The sequence below is a fragment of the Teleopsis dalmanni genome, chromosome 2 (genome assembly GCF_002237135.1).
Source record: "Teleopsis dalmanni isolate 2A chromosome 2, ASM223713v2, whole genome shotgun sequence".
Classification (NCBI taxonomy): domain Eukaryota; kingdom Metazoa; phylum Arthropoda; class Insecta; order Diptera; family Diopsidae; genus Teleopsis; species Teleopsis dalmanni.
Window position 1 is genome coordinate 74615872 of NC_051847.1, and position 13566 is coordinate 74629437.

Below are 13566 nucleotides of genomic sequence, written 5' to 3' on the forward strand. Positions count from 1 at the left end.
ATGATATCACAGATTATTCATATGACAATATCAGCAAGATCTTGTAGGATCACTTTAGATTAATAGGGATTATTGTGATAAAATTTTTTTTTTCCACTAGACAGTTGGGGAATTAATAGATTATTAATTTATTAATTATTAATTTACCTTATCAGTAGTAAAATAAATTGTTAGAAATTGAAATTAGTATTAATCCACACAAAATATCCGAACATTTTGCTGTCAACAAACTGTTTATAATATTTAGTTGTGACACGAACCCTGTATTTGTAAATATCCGCAAAGACCGTATTAATACGGTTTTTGATAGTAATAATACGTTCTAAGATGCACATTCATAGATCGTATTATACGATATTAAATATTTTATCCGCAATTAAATGGTTGTTGTATTTGTTTAAATCGGTTGTAATCTTTAATAATAAGGGATTTTTAATCCAAGACCACTTTTAAATTTATATGTCATTTGGTTGTTGCTTTGGCTTTGAATAAACAAATAAATAATTTTTCGCTCACTAGATGGCATTGTGAAAATAATCAATAGGATTAAAATGAAATCGCAAATTTCTCATAAAAGAAAAGTTTTCATGATATATAGAGGGATTATTTTTACAAATAAATTTGTGAAAATAATTTTAGTGGAAGTAAACAAAAAAATAAATCTAAAATAGACGCATCATTCACGCCAAAAAAAAAAACCAATGTACGCTGGCTAGTATAGTTGTTCAAAATGATCTAATGTATCTTATAACCGTTTACTGTCTATTTAATGGGCAAGCACGCTTTCTGTCGCAAATATGACGCGACCATTTTTCTTTTAGCAGGAAATCTAAGTCAGTGAGTGACTTTAACTAACATCTTCTCTCGTCTGAACAGTTGGTTTCTTCTGGAACGAATGTATTGTATTTCATTAAGTAAACCGTCCTAAGCGAGTAGCTCTAAATTCGAAAGCTTTAGTCAATGGTTGCCTTTAGCTTATATTTCCTCCCTCTTGAACAGATGGTACCTTGTGGAATGACTGTTGGGAGGAAGACTGTTATGTGCTCATAGCTCAAATTCGAATCGTCGTCGGAGTTCAGTAATAATTGCTGCTACTGTTGACTGAACCGTCCACTATTGATCATCTGATACTGATTGATCTGATATCTGTTGGATATGAGGTTCTAACTGTGAAGACTGTGAGGTTCTAACTTTGTGAATGGTTCGTCTCTTATTGCCAGATCATTAAAAAGAACATGTTCTGCATTTTTAATTTCACTGAGATATTTTGAACAGCACACAGAAGAAGACATTGCAGTCATTTCGTCTGTAATTTCATTCAATAACCTAAAATATGTTTAGTGGAATTTGTATCCTCTTCAATGTGGCAACTCTAGCATAATCTATTTGTTACTACACGCTAAAATTCTTCAAATATAAATGTCGGAGTTTTCTTCGTTTATTAGTTTCTTCGTTTACATGTTTCTGGAGCAGCTTGCAAAGAAATTCCGGAGGTTCTTCAATTTCATCCGCAACTGTTGAGTTGTTAGGAACTTACCATAGGTCATTAACAATATTTTGGAATATTTTGAAGAATCTTAATTTGAAGCTTTTGAATAATGTTGGTATTATATTGCTTGGTATGCAGCCCGAAATTTGTAGAACATAAAACCTTATTGGTAAGAGCTTTTAAGTTTATACGCATGTGTTGCAATTAGATAGAGTCCAGTTAATATGCCAATTTGCATTCTCCAGTTCTTTTGATCGACAAAAAACACTACTTAGATTTACTCTTGGCATAATATGTCGTTACAGCTGATCCTGGTGACTTTACAGGTACTTGTGTTGCGTGATCTAATCTTTGAAAAACGTTTCTATTTAATTTATATTGCTTCGCACCTTCTTACAGATTTAGTAAGATGATAATCTTCATATTATCTAGAGAAGTCCAGTGACATAGTAAGAACTAAGTAAAATATTTTGGCTTTGATTTTAGAATAGCTATATATATTTATAGTTCTTTTTATTATGTCATCAGCTCATAAAATCAAAATAAATTAAATTAAAATGATTTCGAAACACATTATCAGGTCAGTTCACACCAGCAACATCGATTCCGTAAAGCACCTGAAGAGTCACTCACTCTTCAGTCTGCATTTCTCTGCTATTCCATGACATACTTCCACATATATTTTTCTATGGTACATGTCTTTTTGTTGTTGTTGTTTGAGAAATTGATGTTGTCGATATACTATATTCGTTACAACAACATTACAACAATAACAACTACAGCAGCCTTTCAGCAACAATAATTGCTGGCTGACAATAGACAAGTGTTGTTGGTGCTGATGATGCTTCCGTTGGTTGTTGTTATTGTTGGTATTGTTAGTGTTGTCGGTAAATGTTGCTGCCAATGTTGCTGTTGAGGTGTTGAATGCGAGATGTGTTTCTGATAATTTTCTTTATGCGTTTTAATCCGACACCATAATTTTTTTGTTGTTTAGTTGATGATGTTGTTGTTATCATTGTTGTTGATTTTGTTTGTGACACTTTTGTTGTACTAAATTCAAGCCTTAAACAGTTGCGTACAATGTTGTCATGTTTTGTGTCGTACGGTCATTATTTTTACACCTGAGTGTCAAATTATTTCTAAAAATCTGTAGTACACTGTAAAAAAAATTGTTTTTATTACATAAAAACTAGTTATCTGAAACTTTTGAGTGCTCCGGTCCGCAACACACTCGGCGATATTTGCAGCACTAGCATTAGACAGACACGCGCATTTATAAATGCTTCGGGCTGGCTCTAATATGACCATTCTTCTAACCACTAATGCGTAGAATTGTGGAATCAAAAAGTCTTTCCTAGCCGGTTGTGGATGTTTTGTTCCTCTCTTTACTTCACCTAACTGAATCTTACCTATAACTAATTATACGAAACTATAAGGGATATTTCCCTTTAATGCCATCATAAATTTTTATTAAAAGATTTTTAAAAGCCATACTTTAAGTTAAATGACAATTAAATTAGATTATGAATAGATTACGTGGCTTCATTCCATCGAGTCGTCAGAGTCGAGAAACCTGACAGATTTGTCGTCTTTTAATTTCCTCAGCAACTGTTAGGACGTCAAGGTCTCGGTTAATATCGACATTTAAAAGTATCACGGGGCGTTAACAATATCTTCGAGAATCTTGAGTCTTTGAATTATGTTGATATTACATCGGATGGCATAGCTGTGAATTTTGCAAAACATATTTTTTTTAGTTCTTTTGTAGGTGGCAAGCTGGAAGTCTTTACCGACACCAAACCGGCCTTAACCGAAGTGATGTATCCAACTGCTACAGCTTACTATACGGATTAAAACATCCTCGCTTTTTCTTCGGGATTTCTCCACCAGGATCGGTTTTGCATTACTTCGGTAAATATCCCTTATGTTTCATGCAAAAGGGAAGCTTAAATAATGGTTCTTCTTGATACCACGGATTATCGTTTTTCATAGAGGTCAGTGTACAAGCAACCCTGAAAGGTACGGCTCTCTTATTCAAATGATATTTAACCATCTTGTCAAGTCTGTAAACTGGGCCATGTCCATAATTTTACAAGATGACACCTCATCTGGTGGGTAAGAAAAGAGGCCGTGATTTTTAATTTTCTCCTAACCAATTATGGACACTGATACATATAAATCGATTAAGTTAAGTGAAGGTAGCACATTTTGCATTAGTGATATGTTCATATCTTAAGACGACTGTACGTTTGGGGTCTTCGCAAAAACTGAATTCTCAATAAAAGATTTTTTTACAGAAAATATTACTTGTACTAAAACTGAAAAAAAATATATTGAATATAAAACATTAAATATAATATTAAAATATTTTGTTGAATGAAGAAATTATATTACATCAAATTTTAATATAATAAATAATATATTTAAATATTATATTTAATAGCATCTAATGTTATATATTTGAACGATTACAACGTCTTAGTGTTAAGCGTATTCGGTGTTCCTTGCTATAATTAATTGTATTTTCTATTGCACCGAAAAAATGAATCCTTCGCGTATCGTCTTCAGAAAGGCCTGGTAAGTCATTAGCCAAATCAAAGATGTCGAATGGAACGCCACCGTTAGGTTCCGCGTACACCCATGAGGCTTTTGATGATCTGGTTAAATCAAAATCCAAAGAAATATTATTTTTATTTTATAAAATGAAATTATTTAATTAATTACTGTTTTGTTATGCTTTCAGAACTTGATGGGTTCATAGTGTCATCAATATTTTGCACCAGTGATGAAGTACCCGATGATTTAGACAAGGTACCTTGTGCTTCAGATAAACTCTGACCAACGTTATTAGCGTCTTTTTCATTAATGGGTTTACTATGATAAATATCTCTAACAATTTTTTTGTATATAATGTAATTATTTCTTAAATTACCGTATTAATATACTTAAAGCGCTTGGTAGGTTCATAGTATCATCAATATTTATCGCCAGTGACAGAGTATCCGATGCTTCAGATAGAGTATCCGATGTTTCAGACGACGTATCCGATGCTACAGAAGAGGTACTCCATGCTTCATATGAGGTACCCAATGCTTCAGACAAGGCACCCGATGTTTTAGACGAGGTACCCAATACTTCAAATAGGAAACCCGATGATTCTGACGAGGTACCCGATGATTCTGACGAGGTACCCGATGTTTCAGTCGATGCACCCGATGTTTCAGTCGAGGTACCTGATGCTACAGACGAGGTGCCCGTTGTCTCAGATAAACTCTGATCAACGTTATAACCGTTAGTTTCATCCATGGGTTCACTATGATAAAAATCTCTTTAAAAAATGTTATGAATATGTTTAATATACTTACGGTTTAGTATTATCCATGCTCTGCAATTCGTTATTCATTTTGCTAAGTGACTTAAGAAGGTAATTAGTTTTATTTGAGCGCTAATTTTGAAATTTTGTAATTGTTACGTTGATATAACAAGGTATGAGGTCTTCTGAACTCTAGATGATTTTTCTTGACTACGATATTTCTGTTGATTGAATATAAAACAACTATTGCTTCATATATTTAAAATATACTATGAAATTAAAATTTTGTAATACTGTCCGAATAGGTTTTTGCTACTAAATTTAAATTAACTGATTTACTGACTTTCAAGATCTTCATTCAACAATTTGATTGAGAATTAAAATTATGTATTATTTTAATTTTTTTTACGTACTATAATTTTGTAAACGTCAAAATATCAACTTGATTTATTTTAAAATTGTATGTATAAATAACAAAAAGTGGTGTTTTAAGGCACATTTCATCATCTTTAATGAAGTCCAAGCTTACTTGATACTTCAACAGAATGTACTTTAAATGCAGAACAGAAATGCAGAATACAACTATTATTTCTAGAGACTTAGTTGTATAGTGTAAAGGTCATGTTATGCCGACAGTCATGGTTCCATCAAATGCGAAGTTGTTATTTTCAATGTAATTTTAAAATTTAAGAATGTGAAAAACAGAGTTTTGATGATGCTTTGGTCACAATGACGAAGCTTACCACGCCTCCTGAAAGACAAAATCTTGCATTAGTAAAGATGTTTTCCTTTTTATGGTTATGTGAACATATCCATGTTAAATCATTGATATATAAATATATATGCCATATATACTGGAGTATCCACACAGCTAGTATGGAATTAGTTTCTTCGTAAAGTTAGATAGATCTTACAAATGAACGTTAAAACCTCTTTTTTTATTGCCTAGAATTTTTATCGTTTTGTTTCCTATTTAAAAATTGAATAGAAAGTATAAATTTATAAAGTTTATATTCCTAGATTTCTTCACAAGTTGTAGTTAAATATACTAAGAATTATCCATTTGACTACCTACTATTTCATAAGGTTTATTTAATTAGATGATTAGAAGATACACTTAGCTAAACTTACCACACTTTTTGCGCTAACCCCACATCTTTCAAAATAAACACTTCCCAGCCAAATAACTTAGTCCATGCTTTTTGGCTTTGACAAATTTAGCATTGCTAAATACTAAACCTATCTGCTCTTGTCTCTGCCGATCATTATTGGAATAGGGTTGCATCTGCTAAAAGTGGCTGCAATCTTCCATAAACATTCGTATAAGAAAATTTTTTTTTAAAAAAGTGACTCCCTTTTCATTGGCATGTACAAAGAGAAATATTAGATATTAGATAGATAATAAATTGGTTCTTTTTAATTATTTGTTATCAACTAAACTTCGAATTAATTCTCAAATACTTCCCCCTACGTCTCCGTTCATTCCGAAACCATTTATGCATACTAAAATATTCTTATAAATTTTTAAACATGTTCTCTTCTGATATCTGTAGATCTCTATGTCTGTCGAAACTATTTTGAGAGCTTTTGTTCCTTTCCGGAATAACATCAGATTTGAGCGGAACAGAGTATTTAGAGTCATCAATTAAATTAAATACAGTTGTAGCATTTAAATTCCACTCGCATGTCACTATTAATTGATTTTCCTATTATAGTACTTCCATGACGCTTATCGAGGTATTGCTAGGCTTTAACGGTATTTTATTCCAAAAAAAGGTTTGATCAACAATCCATGAAATTCTGATTTACCGATTATTTTCAATATTACAGAATTGTGGTTGCTATGTAAATGTAAAACCAAGGTGGCTAATGAGGATAATTTGTCATACAAAGAGCTTTCATATAAATGAGCCCTTAAAAACCCTTAAAAATAGATTTCCCACAAGGGAAACTACCAATATTTGAAATATTTGTCATATGTTTCATATGTAATATCTACACAAACAAGCTATTTCATATGCATAAATCAAGTCATACCAATGGAAACGACCAAATCTCGATTTCATTAACACAAGTAGTTTTAGCTACAGTGGAAACTGGTACTGTTCGGATATTTCAAAAACCGAAGTTATTCGATTAATCGTATAGCAACGAACTCTCCGAAGTTGCAATTAAAATAAAATCGGATTTGCGGTTATTATGCGTAGTGAAATTATTCGGAGACTTCGGTATTTTTCCAACTCTGAAGAGTTCCTTTACTATTCGATTAAACGGATTCTTCAAATACTTTACAAATGCGAATACGAAAAGCACTAGTGAAAACACGATATAATCTGTAGACTAATTATCAGAAAATCATTAAATTTCGACAGATATCGTTTGGAGAAATTCACACTTGGTTCTATTCCTCTATGGTACTGTCGACATGTCACTGTTACCATGCATGTGTCAGAGTTATTGACTGAGGAATCATACATGCCATACATCACTTGATTAAACATCTCTGCAATATTTGTGTGAGCAAGAATTGCTTAATGTACTAGTATGAAGCCATTATTGATAAGTTCTTCTCATTTAAGTTGCCATCAATTGTTGTTGTGTGGACTTGTTTGGTTCAAAGGTGTTGCAAAAATCACAAATTGACACTTCACGGTACTGCGAAGACTTGGTGCACTCATTGGTGTTGCCGTACAGTTCACACCTCTTGCATCAGTTGATGCTGCATTGATGCTGGGTACGAGTAGACCCAGCTGAAGTCTTGGTCTTGGTCTTTTGCTTGGTTTCGATCACTGTTAAGATTATGGTTGGTGTTGTTGGACTCGTTGTTTTCGCTCGTTAGTGATTTGCTGCATAAAATGCATTTGTTTTCCAAAATTTGTAACAAACTAGAGTTTTTGAAGCTGCAACTAAGGACATTAAAGCTTGTTACTGCTCCAAAGCGACTCTGATCGTATCGTAACTCGCTGGAGTCGCTCTGCGGATGCAATTGCTACACAATTCGAGTGTCACGGCATTTCTAATACAAACAATTACGTTCCTTATTGTCTTTTGCCTGAGCAGTTTAAGTTTAAGTGTGAAATGTCAGTCGATTTTTGCTAAATTTTCCACCATTTCGATATGCATTTTTTCTGAAGAATTTGTAACGAATTTTGCAACTTTTTTGAATATTTGTTTTTTTTTACTATTTTTCCTACATATTAAGTTTGTTTGCAATGCTTTTATGATGGCAGAATGCATTTTAGTTGGCATGTTGGAAGTGCACTGACACTTTCGTGACAATTTTATGATTAACCTGAGAGATTCGACATTTTTTCCGAGTTTTGTTGACACTTTTACTAAATAATTATTAATTAAATGGAAACTTTCTAAAGTTTGATCGATTTCTATTTTAAATTTAAATCAATTTTTTCATGTTAGTTTTTATTTAAATATATTATTACCAATAAATTATTTAAAGTTGACTAAATAAAACCACTTCTCACTAAATAAAAATATGATGGCGTAGAGTGAATTTTGCAAACAGATTAGTTCATCCCTAATGACACGGGGCACCTTTAGAATACATTCGAAACAACAGAAAGATTGTCCAGATCTTTATTGCTAAAACTAAAAGTACTACATATATTCTTTGCAATCATCTTTAATTACTACCACTTCTCGACAAATAAATGTATACTTCTCTTCACTAGAATCTAGAGTTTCGCCAAGGAGTTAGGGGTTCAATGGTATGGAGTGTCTTAGGAATACATTTGAAATAGTAGAAAAATCTCCCAAATCTTTATTGCTGTGAAATGAAAAGTGCTTTACACCATATTTGAAATAGTCACACCACGTAGGGTCACAGAGAGAATTTCCACAAGCCGTTAGAGATTATGTGGAGCGGGATTGCTTAGGAATATATTGAGAATCGAAAGACTGCTAAGAGTTTTACGTCTCTTAGCAATTACTACCATTTTTCGGATAACAAATTTGTACTTCTATACAGTAGCGCAGAAAAACTTTTAAATGTGAGTTAACAATACGGAGGCACGGAGTATCTTCAGAATATATTACAAATAACAGAAAGTTCACACAAAATCATTATTGCTGTGAGACGAAAACTGCTTCATATCTTCTTTGAAGATATCTTCGATTACTACCATTTCTCGTAGTCAAATAAATCTTTATTGCTATATAGTGTCGTAGAGAGAATTCCTTTAAGCAGTTAGAAATTAGGTGAAACGGAGCAGCTTAGTAATATATTCAGAATAAAACAGAATATTTATTGAAGTGAGATGAAAAATACTTCATATATGAGCAATTTAATGCAAGATGGGAAGATAATTCAACGCTTTGCAGGCATCTATATGCGAGTTCGCCCCATTTTATTAAGAAAAACTCTTGCAATTGCATTGAGAGGCCTCATAAAAATATCAGTCCTGTGGCAGTTTTATTAACGGTTCAAAGCCGGTTAGCTAGAAGAATGAATCTCTAGTTTAATGATTTCTGTGGCAGTTGTGCAAAAAGCAAAGAAAGTGGCTCACATTGGCTTAGTCATAGTCTAGCGCAAGCACAGTGTCGGCTAACTATTTTAGAGCGTTATTTTCTAGAAGATATTGGTAAGCTCTAATATTTTTTTTTTAGAAAAAAGCATTTGAGACTTTGTAAAAGGTTCAAGATGGTTTTTAAGCCTCTAATTTTTTATATGGTAACAGAATTGGCCAATGAGCCTTATTGGATTTCTAAAATCTCTAGTATAACGTAATATAACCTACTATAAAGATGGTGAGCCGGAAATTGTAGTGAAGAAAAGACTTAATTCAATAAAATGAACCTTTCCAGATTAATATTAGCTTTTTCTAAGAAATGGATGTTAAAATGCTATATTCAGTAAAAGTCAAAAACTAAGAAATAGAGTTATTCATATCGAGAAAATGCTTATCAGTCCACACAATTCGTGGCAAAAAAAACCATACAAAGTTCGCACTTTCATTGAAAGCCTAAAGTTCGGTTAAGCCAACTGTGGTCAACAAATTAGACGACCTATGTCGTGGTATTTCCAAGGATAATAAATTTAGATTAATTTATATACATAACTCTAAAGCAAAATGAGAAATAAAGTATATATATAACACCATTTCGATTTGATATGTACTATAACGTTTTCACGTACTAGACCAGTTTCGTTAGACCAGTTAATTTACTTGAAATTTAAGTAATTCAAGCAATTTTAAGTAAGTTAATTGGTCTAACAAAGCAAGTAGAAACATACTTTTGAATTCACATGACAAGACGATTGCTAGTTTGTTACTTGTGGCGTCTTATTAAACAGTGAACACTCGATAAAGGATTTCATTAAATATAATTTTACCTAATATAAAAGCTTTTGAAATAGTGTACAAAAAAATAAATTATTTCAATTACAATTTATTTTCGCTATTCGAACATGAAATGTTTTCGACACGATTGTTATTTTTACAAAGAAATCTAATGTTGTAGCTAGGCTCGATCCATTAGAGTCAAGAGTAGTTTGTTGATTTCCTTAAGTGAATTATAGATGTTTTGTAAATAAATTGAAGTAGCAGTTATACATTCTTCAAGTTCAGAAGACGCTGCTTCTAGTTCGTTTGCTAAATCGAAGATGTCAAATGGCACTGCATTCTTAGATTCCACATATATCCATGAAGCTATCGATGATTTAAACCTGGTTAATAAAAAAAACCAAAATAAAAAAATTTTGATTTAAATAAAATTATTCACTTCACTATCGTACCTTTTGGAACTTGATGGCATATTATCGTCATCATCATCAAGTTGCCTCTTTGACGAACTTCCCGGTGCTTCAAATAAGCTCTGATCAACGTTATTAGCGTGATTTTCGTCTATGGGTCCACTACGATGAAAACCTCTTTAAAAAATGTTTTCAATATAATTAATACACTTACGGGTTAGTATTCTCCATATTTTGCAATTCGTTAAACATTTGATTCCAGTTTATCAGTTTCGGTTGCTTTTGACCTATTTATGTTGAATTAGGTTTACAGAATTATTGAGATTAGAGAGGAATCTTTTGACAAAAAAAGTATGTCTTGCAGTTTGCGTTGACAAAAATAGGTGAGATTAGTACTAACATTACTATTCTGAGACCTTTTAGCATAATTTTATAGAAAAATGGTTCTAACTATCGAATTTAATATGACTGCACTTCTTCGTCTTTATAATTGATATGCAGGTATATCTGAAGAAAGTATCTTCGAACTGTGTTCTATACTAGTTTCTGATGATGGCAAAATAATATAAGCCATTTTAGACAGAGGGTCTGCTTTTATTATTAAATTTTTAAAAGACTGTTAAGAATAAATGATTAAGGGATTTAATACAATATCTATATCTTTTTTTATCAAAGCCATGTATCGGATACCCTACTAAATGGTATAAAGATATCAAAAAGATACAACAGACTTATTTGCTTATTTAATTCAACTTATTTGCGGAGACTCAAGATAACATCATTAGAATTGCTAAGGAGTATAAGACCTTAGTGATGATCATTAAACATCACATGGTCTCTCTTTGCTGGGTTTCTGGACATAGCAATATTGAAGATGAGATGGCCAGAAGAGGTTTTGAACGCATACAAGAGAGGCCAACCTCTCAATACATATACCGATATATAAACTGTTTAGGATAATAGAGGAAATCACCAAGACGGTGACCAACAATTTATGGGCTAAACGCGAAGACTGAGGTGATTTCCACGACAAGCATATGCTGAAAAAATTTGCTGAAAGTAGTGGGTTTTGCTAAAATTCACCATGAAATCGTAATAGTATTCCTAGAAGTAATACCTACATTCATAAAAAAGTATATAATTCCCTATTTTATCAAAGTAGCCATGCACTGAGGTATTTTTAATTTCACTTGAGTTACTTACACTGGTCTAACAGGCTCAATAAAATCATTTCAATATACAAATATTTAGTAATATTTACTGTTATTTCAAAAAAAGAAGTGAGAAATATTAGGGGGTACAAATTTTGACACCTCTAGAAACAGCATGACTTTGCACAAGTATAATTTTGGTTAGATCAAATTGATTTGCATTTCACTTAAATATATAATATAATTCTTAAAAAAATTACCTTAAATTTCTTACCGGAATTATCCCTTATATAGGTAGATTTCCAATATTTACTTGAAAAAGAATATATAAACACAGAACTCAGAAGCAAATTCGTCAAAACTTACATCCAACAGCTACTGAATTGGAATTAAAATGAAGAAAGGAGGTGCAGAAGATAGTCGGAAAAATACACAAATAGAAAAAATACAGTGTTGCCATCCATAATTATATATATAAATCTACATATTAATTTATATATTTAATACTACATCTAATAATTTATTTATTTGATAATCTACATATAGTAATTTTCAATATCTTATGCATTTTAATATTTTATTGGTAGGAATGTATAAACAAATGCCTATTTCAGGCTTTCTAATGTTTATATCTATTGACCAAGGTATCAATAGAAATTCTTTGGCCATCAATAAGTAAATTTATAATGAAATAAATAAAATTTGATTTATCGACATCTGAAATATGTTATAGAACCTTTTGTTTAAATATCGAGACAGATGATCCATTTTTGATATGATAGATAATATTGGCATTTCCAACTTGTAAATCTAGATTTAGTCCATATTTACTCCCGATCTGTCGAATTTTGTTGCTCAATCGAACATTTTAAGAGTAATCTAATGTAAATCCAATAATAAATGTATTAGTAGATATATATTGTTGTTATAAATATATATATTGAATCAGATGTTAACTTCAGAGTAATCGTACGCTACTTTGGCAAAATACCTTGAGTGTTATAAATTAATCTTAAGTATTATACTTTTCGCTCGATATTCTCCAACCGAAAATAAAAAACACACTAGGAGTGAATTTCGATTGAAAATGTTATCCCAGATTCACCAATCGTAAAAGGCATAAATATTTAGTGAAATACACTTTTGTTCGTCTTATTAAGACCGAATTAGTTGTGCTGTAAGAAATCAGCTGATGCATTGTTCTTTAATATGACGTATACACTAGCGCCAAATGACTGATTTAGTTCGAAAATCACAAATGAGAAGCAAATGATTAATTTCTGCAAACAAAATCTCATATGCGCATATCAGATCCGCATTCGCGCAATGGATCTCATTTTGTATAAATAAGTTCCAACGAGTTTGAAATGAGTTCCAAATGTAAATGAATACATTGAACATGAAAGTTTTTTATGGCATTTTGACAAAGTTGTTTTTGACATATTTACAAAAAAAAGTTAACAAATATTTGGTGGTTGCATTTCCTTGAATACAATGCACCTGTTTCTGAAACTTCTACTTCTCAAAAAGTACTTAATCGAAGTTAAGAATAAGTTTTTAGTTTATATTGTAATTGATGTTATATATTTTATCTTCGTCTAACATTTTTTTGGCATAGGCCAAATTGAAATCAATGAGCACGTTGATAAATCAGCTGTTTTAAATGAGAACAAATGAATAACAACGAATCTAAACACTTTTGTGTTTAGAAATAAGTCATTTGCAGCCAGTGTAAACACCATATAATATATATCATTCATGAATGTTGACTTGTAGCCCTTTAAATTTAGGCCCTAACATGAATATTCGGCAAAGCCCGAAAGAGCGAATTTTGCCATGCCCGAGGCACTCTGCATAACATGACCCTTGGTACGTCAAAATGCAACATTTAAGCCAAGTCTCA

The 13566-nt window shown here is 31.8% G+C and overlaps 2 protein-coding genes across 2 annotated transcripts; both read right to left on the reverse strand.

Moving 5' to 3' along the window:
• Positions 1-3901: 3901 nt before the first annotated feature.
• LOC119682678 (cell wall protein IFF7-like) lies at positions 3902-5196 on the reverse strand. Its single transcript, XM_038096169.1, has 4 exons — positions 4855-5196; positions 4422-4802; positions 4214-4363; positions 3902-4146 (listed from the first exon to the last, which is right to left on the reverse strand). The coding sequence occupies exons 1-4, from the start codon at positions 4890-4892 to the stop codon at positions 3942-3944; spliced, it is 774 nt and encodes a 257-aa protein (XP_037952097.1). The 5' UTR covers positions 4893-5196; the 3' UTR covers positions 3902-3941.
• Positions 5197-10218: 5022 nt separating this feature from the next.
• Positions 10219-12031, reverse strand: LOC119682682. The gene is made up of 4 exons (XM_038096175.1): positions 11938-12031; positions 10727-10799; positions 10555-10674; positions 10219-10485 (listed from the first exon to the last, which is right to left on the reverse strand). Exons 2-4 carry the CDS (start codon positions 10762-10764, stop codon positions 10281-10283), a joined length of 363 nt encoding a protein of 120 aa, XP_037952103.1. The 5' UTR covers positions 10765-10799; positions 11938-12031; the 3' UTR covers positions 10219-10280.
• Between the last annotated feature and the right edge of the window lie 1535 nt (positions 12032-13566).

What these genes read in the sequence shown, in the direction of transcription:
- LOC119682678 (XM_038096169.1), bottom strand. Translation starts at nt 4,892, where the DNA reads ATGAATAACGAATTGCAGAGCATGGATAATACTAAACC. An exon ending in GCTTTAAGTATATTAATACG is followed by an intron (nt 4,364 to 4,421) that starts GTAATTTAAGAA and finishes TATTTATCATAG; the next exon opens with TAAACCCATTAATGAAAAAG. An exon ending in TCTGAAAGCATAACAAAACA is followed by an intron (nt 4,147 to 4,213) that starts GTAATTAATTAA and finishes TGATTTAACCAG; the next exon opens with ATCATCAAAAGCCTCATGGG.
- LOC119682682 (XM_038096175.1), bottom strand. Translation starts at nt 10,764, where the DNA reads ATGTTTAACGAATTGCAAAATATGGAGAATACTAACCC. An exon ending in AATATGGAGAATACTAACCC is followed by an intron (nt 10,675 to 10,726) that starts GTAAGTGTATTA and finishes TTTTCATCGTAG; the next exon opens with TGGACCCATAGACGAAAATC. An exon ending in ATGCCATCAAGTTCCAAAAG is followed by an intron (nt 10,486 to 10,554) that starts GTACGATAGTGA and finishes TTTATTAACCAG; the next exon opens with GTTTAAATCATCGATAGCTT.